The following is a 12,765-nucleotide window of genomic DNA, read 5'->3' on the forward strand; positions in this document are numbered from 1 at the left end:
GCTGTGTCACAGCACCGACCCCACCCAGTACCCATTTCTATCCCTGAAGAATATCCCTGGCTTCTGAATACCCGAATTGAGGTAATACATAACAGTCCTGGACATCAGTGGCAAGAGGCTATGTTACTAAAAGCGTTGCTTAGCACCCGTAATTTCCGGGGAAGAGCCAAGGCGAAAACCCGTAACCAAGGCAACGGGCCGTGAGCCTATCAAAAATGGGCGCCGGCTGCGCGGCGGGGGTCGTCCCAGGAAGTGGCGTCACGCGGTTTCCGGTTCCGCCTGGCGACGCTCGCGGCTGTCTCCGGTTACCGCGAGCTGCACGTGTGCTTTCTTGGCTTGGCTGCAGTAGCGATGGACCCTTTGGATCGGATAGTGTACGTGCGCTGAGTCCTCGTCCCGGGGGAAGTCGAGGACAGGGGCTCTGGTGACGGGCCTGGTACCCCTCTGCTTCCTCCCCTTCCTGGCTGTCGCTCCCCTGCCCGACGCCGCTTCCCAGTCGTTCCTGGTGGCGGCAGATCACCGTCTCCCGTGCCACCTGTCGGAGACGTAGCAGGGAAGCCCACCAGGGGGACCCGCGGGCGTTGGCCGCTTTTGTGCTGGCATTTAAAAATCCGCTGGCTTGCCAAGCGGTTAGGAGCACAGACCTCGGAGCCTGACAGATCTGGGCGACGCTGCGGGTGCATCCAGACTTTAAGCACTTGGGTGTTAACGTAAATCTTGTAAAGTTCAGTTTGTCCTGTGAAAAGAGCTTTCGTGGCAGTTCATCGTAGAGCTGTCAGGGTGGGTTGTGGAACACGCATTTAGCAGTGTTAAATACGTGTATTTATTAATAGCTCCCTAAAAAGTGTGTTTTGTTTAAGTGCTGGAAACCTAACCCGACAATATGTTAGGATAATGTCTGTTGAGTTTTAAGAATTTGCACGTTAGTCAAGCCGTGGTTTTGCAGTGTGAAGAAAATGTTTAAACTGCTGTGCGTTATTATTTTCTGAACAGAAAGCCCAAAACAAAAAGGGCCAAGAGATTCCTTGAGAAGAGAGAACCGAAGCTGAGTGAAAATATTAAAAATGCCATGCTGATTAAAGGGGGCAACGCAAATGCAACAGTAACACAAGTGCTTAGAGATGTGGTATGTATGTGTACTTATTGTTTACTTATATTCTTTTTTAATTTTTGTGTTTATTTGAGAGGCAGAGAGAGAGAGAGAGAGGTGGAGCTTGTGTCCTGTCTTACTCCTTAAATGCCTGTGTGATCAGGCTGAAGCCAGGGGCTGGAAACTCAGTCCTGGTGTCCCATGTAGGAACCCTGTGCCTTGAACCATTGCCTGTGTCTTCCCGGGTCTGCAGTAGCTGAGAGCTGGGGTCAGGAGCTGGGGCTTGGTGTTGACCCAGGGACTGCGGTGTGGGAAGCGGATATCTCAGCTCGTATCTTCACTGTTAGACTGAACGTCCACCCTATGCTTACATTTAAGTGGTATTGAATTAGATTGCTGTTGGAGGAAAATGTTGGTACATGTTTCCTTCCTGAACCTACTGGCCTTAGAGAAGAGCTGAAGTTGGAGATTATTTGCCCTCCCCAAGGCCCTGACTACTGGTTTGCCTTAAAGCAGCCGGTTCCCTTAGTAAACTTAAACTGGTTTTCAGGTCTGGAATTTGGTTTACCCACATTTTAGGAAGATATCTATTTTATATAAAGTAAAATAATCGCATGTTATTGTATAACTTATATGTTCTACAATACTAGTTACTGTACTAGGTGCTGGGAATTTGTAATTAGGTAAGACACAGTCTGGGACCAATGCTGTGGTGCAAAAGCCGCTGCCTGCAGTGCTGGCATCCCATATGGGTGCTGGTTCAAGTCCCAGCTGCTCCAGTTCTGATACAGCTCTCTGCTATGGCCTGGGAAAGCAGTAGAATGCCCCCCCCCCCCCATGGGAGACCCAGAAGAAGCTCCTGACTTCAGATCAGTGCAACTCTGGCCATTGCAGCCAATTGAAGCATGAACCAGTGGATGGTAGACCCCTCTCGCGCGCGCTCTCTCTCTCTCTCTCTCTCTCTGCGCTTCTCCTCTCTCTGTGTAACTCTGACTTTCAAATAAATGAATAAATTTAAAAAAAAGACACAGTCCCTCTCTTTAGTGAGCTTAGTTACACAGGGGCAGGATTGTGGTGTTGTGGAATTGTCATGGTTGGTGGGCAGTAACTGAGCCAAGGAACTGTAGAATCTGCTGCTTACCAAAAGGGGGAGGCAGAGAAAGAGAGAGAATGGAGAGACAGATATCTTCCATCTGCTGGTTCATTCCCCAAATGGCTGCAACAGCCAGGACTGGGCCAGGCCAAAGCTAGGAGCCAGGAGCTCCATCTGTGTCTTCCATGTGGGTGACAGGGACTCAAATACTTGGGCCATCTTCCATTGCTTTGTCAGGCGTATTAGCAGGGAGCTGGATCAGAAGCGAAGCAGCCAGGACTCGGACTGATGCTCTGATATGGGATACCATAGTCGCAGGCAGTGGCTTAATTTGCTGCGCCACAGTGTTGGCCCCAATAAGGCAGTTTTTAATGTGGAAAAAAAAATTGGACATGTTGTGAATTAAGTGCTGTGCTGGAGGCATGCATACTGTAGAATTGGACAATTAAAGTCGCACTGCAGGGGTCCCACACACAAGGCGGGCCTCCCAGCCATCACACTTAACCTTCATTTAGAAGGAGTTGGAGCAAGAAGTAGAAGCGGAAGAGAGGGGCTTCTAAACTGAGGAAGGAGCTTGTGCCAGGGCAGGTGTGAGGGGCGTAAGCATTTGGAGGACAGCTCTCAGGACTGGCCGAAGGGAAGCCGGCCTGTAGAAGCTAAAGGAGGAGGCAGCAATCACACAGTAACAGAAAAACTCTGTGGAGTGACCAAAAGATTGGAGTTGAGCCATCTGAGCAGTTCTTTTAATTGCCTTGATTAGAGATGACTGAGAGCAAAGTAAGAAATGAAAGCTGTTGTGGTCAGCCAGGTGAAGCATATCTGGAGTTTGATGGTGGCAATGAAAGTGATGAGCTGGTCAGACAACAGATGTTGGAAGTAGGAGAGCTTGGTGTTAGTGAAAAGGATGACTTCCTGGGCCGGCGCTGTGGCATAGCTGGTGAAGCTGCTGCCTGCAGTGCCGGCATCTCATATGGGCACCTATTTGAGACCTGGCTGCTCCACTTCCAATCCAGCTCTCTGTTATGGCCTGGGAAGGCAATGGAAGATGGCCCAAGTGCTTGGGCCCCTGTACCCGCCTGGGAGACCTGGAAGAGACTCCTTGCTTCAAATTGGCCCAGCTCCAGCCATTGTAGCCCTTTGGGGAGTGAACCAGTGGATGGAAGGTCTCTCTCTGCCTCTCTGTAACTCTGCCTTTGAAATAAATAAGTAAATCTTGAGAATCAGAGTTAACAGAAAGAGGTAGAGAACAGAGAGGTCTTCCATCCGCTGGTTCGCTCCCCAAATGGCCACAACAGTTGGAACTGAGCCGATCCAAAGCCAGGAGCTTCTTCTAGGTCCCTTATGCAGATGCACGGGCCCAAGCACTTGAGGTGTCCTCCACTGCTTTTCCAGGTGCTTTAGCAGGGAGCTGGATCAGAACTGGAGTGTCCAGGTCTCAAAGTAAGGCTCATTCCGACACTGCAGGTGGAGGTTTTACCAGCTACGCCACAGCACCGGCCCCATAAGACAGATTTTTTTTTTTTTTTTAAAGATTTTATTTATTTACTTGAGAGGCAGAGTTATATATAGACAGAAAGAGGGAGAGACAGAGAAAGGTCTTTGATCACTGGTTCACTCCCCAAATGGCTTCAGTGGCTATAGCTGGGCCAATCCAAATCCAGGAACCAGTAGCTTCTTCTGGGTTTCCCATGCGGGTACAGGGCCCAAGCACCTGGGCCATCTTCCACGACTTTCCCAGGCTATTAGTAGAGAGCTGGATCAGAAGAGAAGCAGCCAGGACATGAAGCAGCACCGCAGGCAGAGGCTAAGCCTATATGCCACAGCACTGGCCCCCCTAAGACAGTTTTAAAGGTAAATTTTCCTGGTGAATTTCCTTTGTTCACAGCTCTGATAGTTGATGAATTAAGATTGTACTATGGGGCTGGCTCCGTGGTGCAGTAGGTTAATCCTCCACCTGTGGTGCCAGCATCCCATATGGGAGCTGGTTCTAGTCCTGGCTGCCCCTCTTCCAACCAAGCTCTCTGCTATGGCCTGGGAAAGCAGTAGAAGATGGCCCAAGTCCTTGGGCCCCTACACCCGCATGGGAGACTGGGAAAATGCACTGGCTCCTGGTTTTGGATTGGTGTAGCTCCATCCATTGTGGCCATCTGGGAAGTGAACCAATGGAAGGAAGACCTTTCTCTCTGTCTCTCCCTCTCACTGTCTGTAACTCTACTTGTCAGATAAATAAATAAAAATCTTTCAAAAAAAAAGATTGCACCATATTTTTCGTTGTTTCATCATTTACTCTTTTCTCCAATGCAAGACATTGCCATAGAGCTTTCTTTTTTTTTTTTTTTAATTATTTATTTATTTTAAAGATTTATGTATTTATTTGGAATCAGAGTTAGAGAGGAAGAGACAAAGAGAAAACAGCCAGAGCTGGGCCAGGCCAAAGCATGGAGCCTGGAACACCATCTGGGTCTCCCACGCGGGTAGCAAGGGCCCATGTGCCATCCTCTGGTGCCTTCCCAGGCACATTAGCAGAGAGCTGGGACTCAAACTGGTGCTTGTATGGGATACTGGCATCACAGGTGGTAGCTTAACCTGCTGTGCCACAACACCAGCCACCCAAAATACCATTTTATGCATTTTGTAAACAATTTTTGTAAACAAAAAGAGTTACAGAGAAAGTGGTGCAACAGCTGGGGCTGGGCCAGGAGGAAGCCAGGAGCCTGGAACTCCATCCTGGTGTCCCATCTGGGTGACAGAGGCCCAGGCACTTGTGTCAGTTCTGCTGGTTTCCCAGGTGAATTAGCAGGTAGTTTGATCAGAAGTGGAGCAGCTGGGCCTAGAACCAGCACTCACATGGGATGCTGACATTGCATGGCACTTGCTGTGCCACAATTGTGAGCCCTGTCATAGATCTTTGATATTCGCTGTGGTAGAGCAGTATTGGCCACATAACTAATTACTGATTATTAGTGGATGGGTTGAAGAAAGTATGGAAAAATAGGAGTAGGTGTTTGACCCAGTGGCTAAGACATGGGTTGGGACGCTTGTATTCTCTATTGGAGTACCTAGGTTAGAGACCCGGCTCCACTCCTGAGCTGAGCTTCCTGCTAATGGAGACCCTGGGGGCCCAGTATTGAAAGTTCAAGTGGTTGGGTCCCTTCCATTCACAGTAGTCGGAGCTGGGCTGATCAGGAGCCAAGAGCTTCCTCTGAGTCTCTCACGTGAGTGGCAGGGGCCTAAGCACTTGGGCCATCCTTCACTGCTTTCCCAGGCACTTCAGCAGGGAGCTGGATCGGAAGCGGAGCAGCCGGGACTCAAACTGGTGCCCATAGGGGATGCCAGTGCCACAGGCGGAGACCTAACCCATTATGCCACAGCACCACCCCTCTTTTGTTTCGACTGTCGAGTTGTTTGCCTGGAGAGAATGGACTAGGTGGAGTTTAAAGAAATGAATCATTTAAGTTGGACAGACTGTTGAAAGGGCTTAGAAACCTTTAATTAGTAAAGTCTCAACTGAAAATGTTAACTCGCGTTACAAGGTATTTTAGTTCATCAAAAGGGAGCTAAACAGAAGTCATCAGAATTTAGGAACCAGGGTAAGCTCGTGGAATATTAGGATACTTTATGTTTACCTCTGCTTTTCAGAATGTTTTGTTTTGAAATATGTTATTTTGTGTTTTACAGTATGCACTGAAAAAACCATATGGTATACTGTATAAAAAGTAAGTCATGATTTCCTTTACTTGATTTTAAATTATTTTGTTCCATTATGAAAGTAGTAACCACTTGTCTAAAATTTTATAGAATTTTTTAATAGAAAGACATTATAATAATTCCTTACATAAAGCTGCTTTGTTTTCATTTGTAGTGAATGTTCAAGAATGCTTAGATATTTTTTATTCTGAAAAAGTTGTGTGTACAGAAAAGTTCCAAAAAATAGAGTTCCTATATATCCTTTGCTTATCATCTTCTCTTTTTATATCTTGGAGAATGTAATGCGATGATCACAATTAAGAAGTTAACATTGGTGCCATGTTAACTAAATTAGATTTAACTAAATTTAGATTTCATTAGTTTTCTGACACCCTTTTCCTGTCCCAGGATCCCACATTGCATTTGGTTTCCCTGTCTCCCCCATTTCCCCAGTTTGTAAGTTGCTTTGTCTCTGACTTCCAGGACCTTGATACTTTTGATGTTGTATCTGTCAGTAAATTATCCCTCAGTTTGGGTTTGTTTAAAGTTTTCTCATGAATAGGTTGAGTTATGCATTTTTGCTAAGAATGTCACGAAACTGTTGTGCTTCTCCCAGGAAATATTACCAGAGACTACCTAGGATGTCAGTATGTCTTCTACTCATGGTGTTAACCTTAAAAAAAAAAAGTTGGCTGGGTTTCTCCACTACAGTTATCGTTTTCCTCTTTGTAGTTAGTAAGTATTTGGACGAGGTACTTGTAGGCTCTCAGTTGGTATCTGTGGGAGATTGTTTCCAAGACACCTACAGATCCCAAAATCTGAGGATGCTCAAGTTACATATATAAAATGGTATAGTATTGCATGGAACTTGTTTGCATCCTTCCAACATGCTTTAAATACTTTCTAGATTACTTTTTATTTTTTATTTTTTGCTTTTTTTGACAGGCAGAGTGGATAGTGAGAAAGAGACAGAGAGAAAGGTCTTCCTTTGCCGTTGGTTCACCCTTCAATGGCCGCTGCGGCTGGTGCATCGTGCTAATCCGAAGCCAGGAGCGAGGTGCTTTTTCCCAGTCTCCCATGCGGGTGCAGGGCCCAAGCACTTGGGCCATCCTCCACTGCCTTCCCAGGCCATAGCAGAGAGCTGGCCTGGAAGAGGGGCAACCGGGATAGAATCCGGCGCCCCAACCGGGACTAGAACCCACTGTGCAGGCGCCACATGAGAGACCCGGAGGAGGCCCCTGGCTCCTGGGTTCAGATTGGCGCAGCTCCGGCCGTTGCAGCCAATTGGAGAGTGATCCGTCAGATGGAAGACCTCTCTATCTCTCTACCTGTCTTCTCTCTCTGTGTAACTCTGACTTTCATATAAGTAAATAATAAAAATCTTAAAAAAATTTATTGATTTGAAAGGCAGAATAATACAAAGAGGGAGATAACAGAGACAGAGATACCTTGTCTCTACTGGTTCACTCCCTATTGTACTATGGTTCACACCTACAACAATCAGTACTACGGCCAGGCTGAAGCCAGGAGCCAGGTACTCCATCTGGGATCCCACATGGTGGCAGGAACCCAAGTAGTTGGGCCATCATCTGTTGCCTCCTAGGTGTATTAGAAAGAAGCTAGATCAGAAATGGATGAGCTGGGACTTGAAGCAGGCACTCTGATATGGGATGCATGTGTCCCAAGTAGCTGCCTAACTTGCTCTACCACAATGCCTGCTCCTTAAGTTTTTTAAAAAAAATTCTTGTTTGAAAGGTAGAGATCTTCCACCTATTGTTTCACTCCCCGAATGCCCATAATAGCTGGAGCTGGGTCAGGCTGAAGCCAGGAGCCTGGAAGTAAGTCTGGTTCTCCCAACATGAGTGGCAGGGACCCAAGGACTTGAGCTATCACCTGTTGCATCCCAGTTGCATATTAGCAGGAAGCTAGAATTGGAAGCAGAGCTGGGGCTCAAACTCAGGCACTCCCAGTTGGGATATAGTTGTCTCAAGCAGTGTTTTAACTGGTGTGCCAAATGTCCCCCCCTAAAATACATTTTTTAATCTGTGGTTAGTTGAATCTGCTAATGTGGAACCTGTAAAGGTGGAGGGCCAACCACATCCTTTTCCTCAAACCTTTGCTCATTAATTTAATTCAATTTTTAAAAAAGATTTATTTATAATTTGAAAGAGTAACAAGGAGAGGGAGAGCGAGAGATCGATCTTCAGTTTATTGGCTCACTCCCCAGATGGCTCTCACTGCTGGGGTTGGGCCAGGCCAGAGCCAGGAGCTTCATCTGGGTCTCCCATGTAGGTGGCAGTGACTCAAGCACTTTGCCATCTTCTGCTGCTTTTCCCAGACCATTAGTAGGGAACTGAATATGATCTGGAGCAGCTAGGACTTAAACTAGTGCCCATATGGGATGCTAGTGTCACAGGCTGCTGCTTTACCCGCTACGCCACAATGCCAGCCCCTTGCTCATTAATTTTAGCATCTGTTGGTAGTCCTTGTCTCCAGCAATTGTTATTGTGGTGCTTTCAGGGTGGTCTTCTGTTTCCCTTATTCCTTCTTTTTATAGAAACTGCAATTCTGAAGGAAAATCTGGCGAATCTCCATCTGTTTAATTATTTACATGAGTTTGAACTCAGATATTTATTGTGTTTTTCTGGGTTAAAGTTCAGCGGTATTATTTATTTTATTGTTTAAATTGTTCTGTCTTGCTGTAGTCCATTCTCATATAGCACACAAAGTGATCCGTTAAAAGGAGAGCTTATGTTTGATCCTATGACTCTCCTGCTTACATTTGACCAATGTTCCTGTTACTCTTCTAATATCTAATCTATATCCCTTAGACCCTACAGAGTCTGCGCCTGGTCTGTACCTGAAGTCATAACCCACCACCATACCCTTTGCTCCCTGAACTCCAGTGACACTGCTGCCTATCAGCTTTGAACCTTTGAATTCTTTTTCCTCTTCTTAGAATAATCTTAGCCTCATAATTTTTAATGGCTAACTCAATAATCAAGTCTCAGTTCAAACAGTAATTTATCACTCTGCACACTGACTTACTACCATATTTTTATTACAACTATTACTATTTAAATTTATTTTTAGACATTATTTCTTTGAAAGGCAAAGTTACATAGAGAGGAGAGACATATTACTTTCGCTCTCGGCTTCTGTGTCTGCTTTGACTATCTCTGAGTTCTTGCTCGAACCCCCAAATCGTCTGTTTATAAAGTACCTAGTGGCGCTTGTCTGTTCCGTTGGGGGGAGAGGGGACAAAAAAAATCCAACTCTTTCCAACTTCTCCAGAACTGTCAGCCACAATTAGAGTAAGTTGATCGGGGCTGGTTTCCACTTACCCTCATCCCTCCCCCCCCCCCCCCAAAAAAAAAAAAAAAAAAAACAGGCAAAAAACTGGTTCACTCCCCAGATGCACAGCCAGCCCTGGGCCAGGTTGATGCCAGGAGTTTGGAACTTCTATCCGAGTTTCCCATGTGGGTGCAAGAGCCCAGATACTTGGGCCGTCTTCTGCCGCCTTCCCAGGTCATTAGCAGGGAGGCGGACCAGAAGTGGAATAGCTGGGACTCAAACTGAAGCCCATATGGGATGCTCATGTTGCCAGCAGCATCTTAACTTGCTGTGCCACAATGCCAGCCCCTACTTTGCTTCTTCTTCTTCTTCTTCTTTTTTTTTTAACAACAATAACAACAAGTATTTCAGAGAGAAAGAGTGAACCCCCATTCACTGGTTCACTTCCCAGATGCCTGCAGGACCTTTGGCTGAACCAGGCCAGATTCAGGAGCTGGGAACCCAATCCAGGACTCCCATGTAATTACTAATTACTTGCTCCACTACCATTACCTGGTACCTCCCAGAGTCCACATCAGCATGAAAGTGGAGTTAGGAGCCAGAGCTGGGAATCGAACCAAGGTACTCTGATGAAGGACAGCAAACATCTTATTTTTCCTTAAAGATGTATTTGTTTGAAAGGCAGACTGAAGACAAACATGCATACACACACAGAGAGATCTTCCATCCACTGATTCACTCCCCAAATGCCTACAATAGCTGGGCTGAGCCAGGTTGAAGCCAGGAACCAGAAACTCCCTCTGGATCTTCAAGTGGATGGCAGGAACTCAAGTACTTGAGTCATCATCATCATTTTTGCTTCCAAGGCTCATTAACAGGGAGCTGAGTTGGAAGCTGAGTAGCCAGGCCTTGAACTAGTGTTATAATGTGGAATGTGGGCATCCCAAGCCGTGACTTAATCTGTTACACCACAATTCCTGTCCCACTGCAAGTGACTTAACATGCTTCCTTTTTTTATTTTTTATTTTATCTTTAAGCTTTTATTCAGTGAGAGAAATGCATAGGAGAGTGAGGGCCCTATCTATAGGAGAGAGGTAAATCTGGGTTTATACCGAGTACCAGGAGCCAACAACGCGGAGGAGCATCTAGGCCAGGAAGCATGGGGCAGGTGGCCCAAAGGCCACGCGCCCTGGAGGCGCAGGGGCTGTGCCAGCCCACAATGGCAAGAAGCCAAAGAGGAAAAAAGGGCTGGGAACATCCTGTTCCAGGCTTTTAGTTCACTTCCAAAGGGGAGTGGTTAATTAACCTGATTGGCTGGTGGGTGCACAGGTGTGGCCAGGTAGGGGCATGAGGTCACACAGGGGTGTGCTGAAGGCGTGGTCTTCCAGTTCGAAAACCTGATCAATTTTATTCTGTATGCTTGCTTACAACATTCTTCCCTGAGAGACTCCATTCCCTTAATCCTAAGGGATGTTGATGGATGTAGAGTCATCATCTCTTCTGTAGCTACTTCCTGCTTATTAGGGGTTTAGTGGAGGCCCTGCCTGTTGGGGTCTGGAAGTCTTAACAGGTTCTTTTAATGCTAGATTAAATGCCCACCCCAATTATTACTTTTTGGAATTATTTATTTTTCCACTGGAATATAAGCTCCTGGAAAGCAAGTATTTTATTTAACATAGTATCGCTAGCTTCTGTAAGTGTGTCTGGCATATAATGAGCACTAAATAAGTATTTGAATGAATGCATGTTCTTCCAGTTTTTAAATAAATACATTAATTATGTTTACTTATTAAGATTTTTTAAATTGTCACTTTTTTAATATTCTTAGGAAAAATATTACAAGACCATTTGAAGATCAGACATCACTGGTAAGTATAAGAATCTGATTTAAGGGCGCATGAAAGTGATTATTTAGACTAATTCCTATTGTACTCCTAATTTGTGATTTTTTGCATTAGAAATCATCATCCTGTATGAGAGAATTTTGATGTGAAATATAGGAAAAATAAAACCTTTATACTTTCAAAAATATACCATAGCTCATTTCACTATGGTTAGTATGTGTATTATTTAATGCCTGCAATCATATTTATTGAGTTTTTAAAAACTGAGTTCCATTTTAAGTGCTGCATAATTAATGAATTATCAAAAGGAAGCTTATTATAGAAGTTTTAATTTTCCCTTTATGGTTACATAATACCTGGCAATATGCCTTGATTTGTTGTGTTTTATTTTTCATTTTTTAAGGATTTATTTATTTATTTTTTATTTATTTGAGAGGTAAAGTTACAGAAAGTGAGAAGGAGAGACAGAAAGGTCTTCCTTTCATTGGTTCACTACCCAGATGGCCGCAACGGCCGGAGCTGCGCCGATCCGAAGCCAGGAGCCAGGTGCTTCCTTGCGGTCTCCCACTTGGGTGCAGGGGCCCAAGGACTTGGCTACTGCTTTCCCAGGCCATAGCAGAGAGCTGGATTGGAAGAGGAGTAGTCAGGACTAGAACCGGCGCCCATATGGGATGCCGGCGCCGCAGGCGGAGGATTAACCTACTGCGCCATGGATCTGGCCCCTGTTTATTTACTTGAAAGACAGAATGACAGAGGGGAAGAGGGAGAGACACGAGGGCACTGTTCCATTTACTGATCAAATGACTGCTACAGCTGGGTTTGAACCAGGCCAAAGCCAGGAGCCAGGAACTCCATCTTGTTCTCCTGCTTGGATGGCACTGGCCCAAGCACTTGGATCATCATCCACTGCCCAGGGGAGACCCGAATGGAGTTTCTGCCACCTGGCTTCAGCCTGGCCTGGCCCATGCTGTTGGTGGCCATTTGGGAGATAAACCAGCAGATGGAAGAAGCTCTTTCTTTCGTCTCTCTGCCTTTCAGATAAATAAAAATGAGTAAACATTTTTTTAAAAAGAAAATTATATTAAGACAAATATTAGAAAAATAAATTTTATTCAGTTTTAAAAGAACACTTTCACTTTAATGTCATGGTTTTTCATAGTCATTTGTTGTAGAGTCATGAAAATATAAATATCCCAGGATTCTCTCTCTTCCGTATACCACTTAATCAAGGGCTTGTTTTGTTTCGAGCCATCATAATGCTATGGTGAAGTACCACTTTGTAGCAGTATTACCTTGTGAAATCTGCAGCACTCTATTCCTGCAGTACTACAATTCCAGTCCAGTGTTAACATGACGTGCCCTCTCTGAACTTCTACCTTCCAGATGCAGAAGTACAGAGTATATTTCATTGACTATAATAAGTCTCAGACCTCCAGAGCTCACAGTGGCTGTGGGTAGAGTGGTTGTGTTGTAAATGTCATTCACTTCCTTCTGATCTTTCTCATCACACATTTCTTTAACCACAGTCTTGAAAATGTGCTTTGGTGTGTTAGAACAGGAGTTGGTAGAAGCAGACTGTCTTTGGACAAAATCCCTGTTTGTATGAAGCCCATGAAATCAAAATAGTTTTTACATTTTTAAAGAGTTGGGGGAAAAAAACAGAAGCATATAAAAAGCCCAGTATATTTCTGCCTGGCATTTCATAGATAATTTTTGACTACTCTGCTCTAGGATTTTAACAAATAAGCAGACTTTGT

At 45.1% G+C, this 12,765-nt stretch overlaps 1 protein-coding gene across 5 annotated transcripts in view; it reads left to right on the forward strand.

Annotated features, from left to right (window-relative positions):
- Positions 1-283: 283 nt before the first annotated feature.
- RPF2 (ribosome production factor 2 homolog) overlaps positions 284-12,765 on the forward strand; it is a 52,464-nt gene continuing 39,982 nt past the window's right edge. The window contains exons 1-4 of one of the 5 annotated variants that reach the window (XM_062186611.1): positions 284-374; positions 994-1,126; positions 5,862-5,899; positions 10,993-11,032. In XM_062186611.1, the coding sequence (XP_062042595.1) occupies positions 352-374; positions 994-1,126; positions 5,862-5,899; positions 10,993-11,032 (234 nt within the window). In that variant the 5' untranslated portion in view covers positions 284-351. The other 4 variants (XM_062186615.1, XM_062186613.1, XM_062186612.1 and 1 more) reach the window with 4 other exon arrangements.

The sequence above is a fragment of the Lepus europaeus genome, chromosome 3, assembly GCF_033115175.1.
Source record: "Lepus europaeus isolate LE1 chromosome 3, mLepTim1.pri, whole genome shotgun sequence".
NCBI classification, from domain to species: Eukaryota; Metazoa; Chordata; class Mammalia; order Lagomorpha; family Leporidae; genus Lepus; species Lepus europaeus.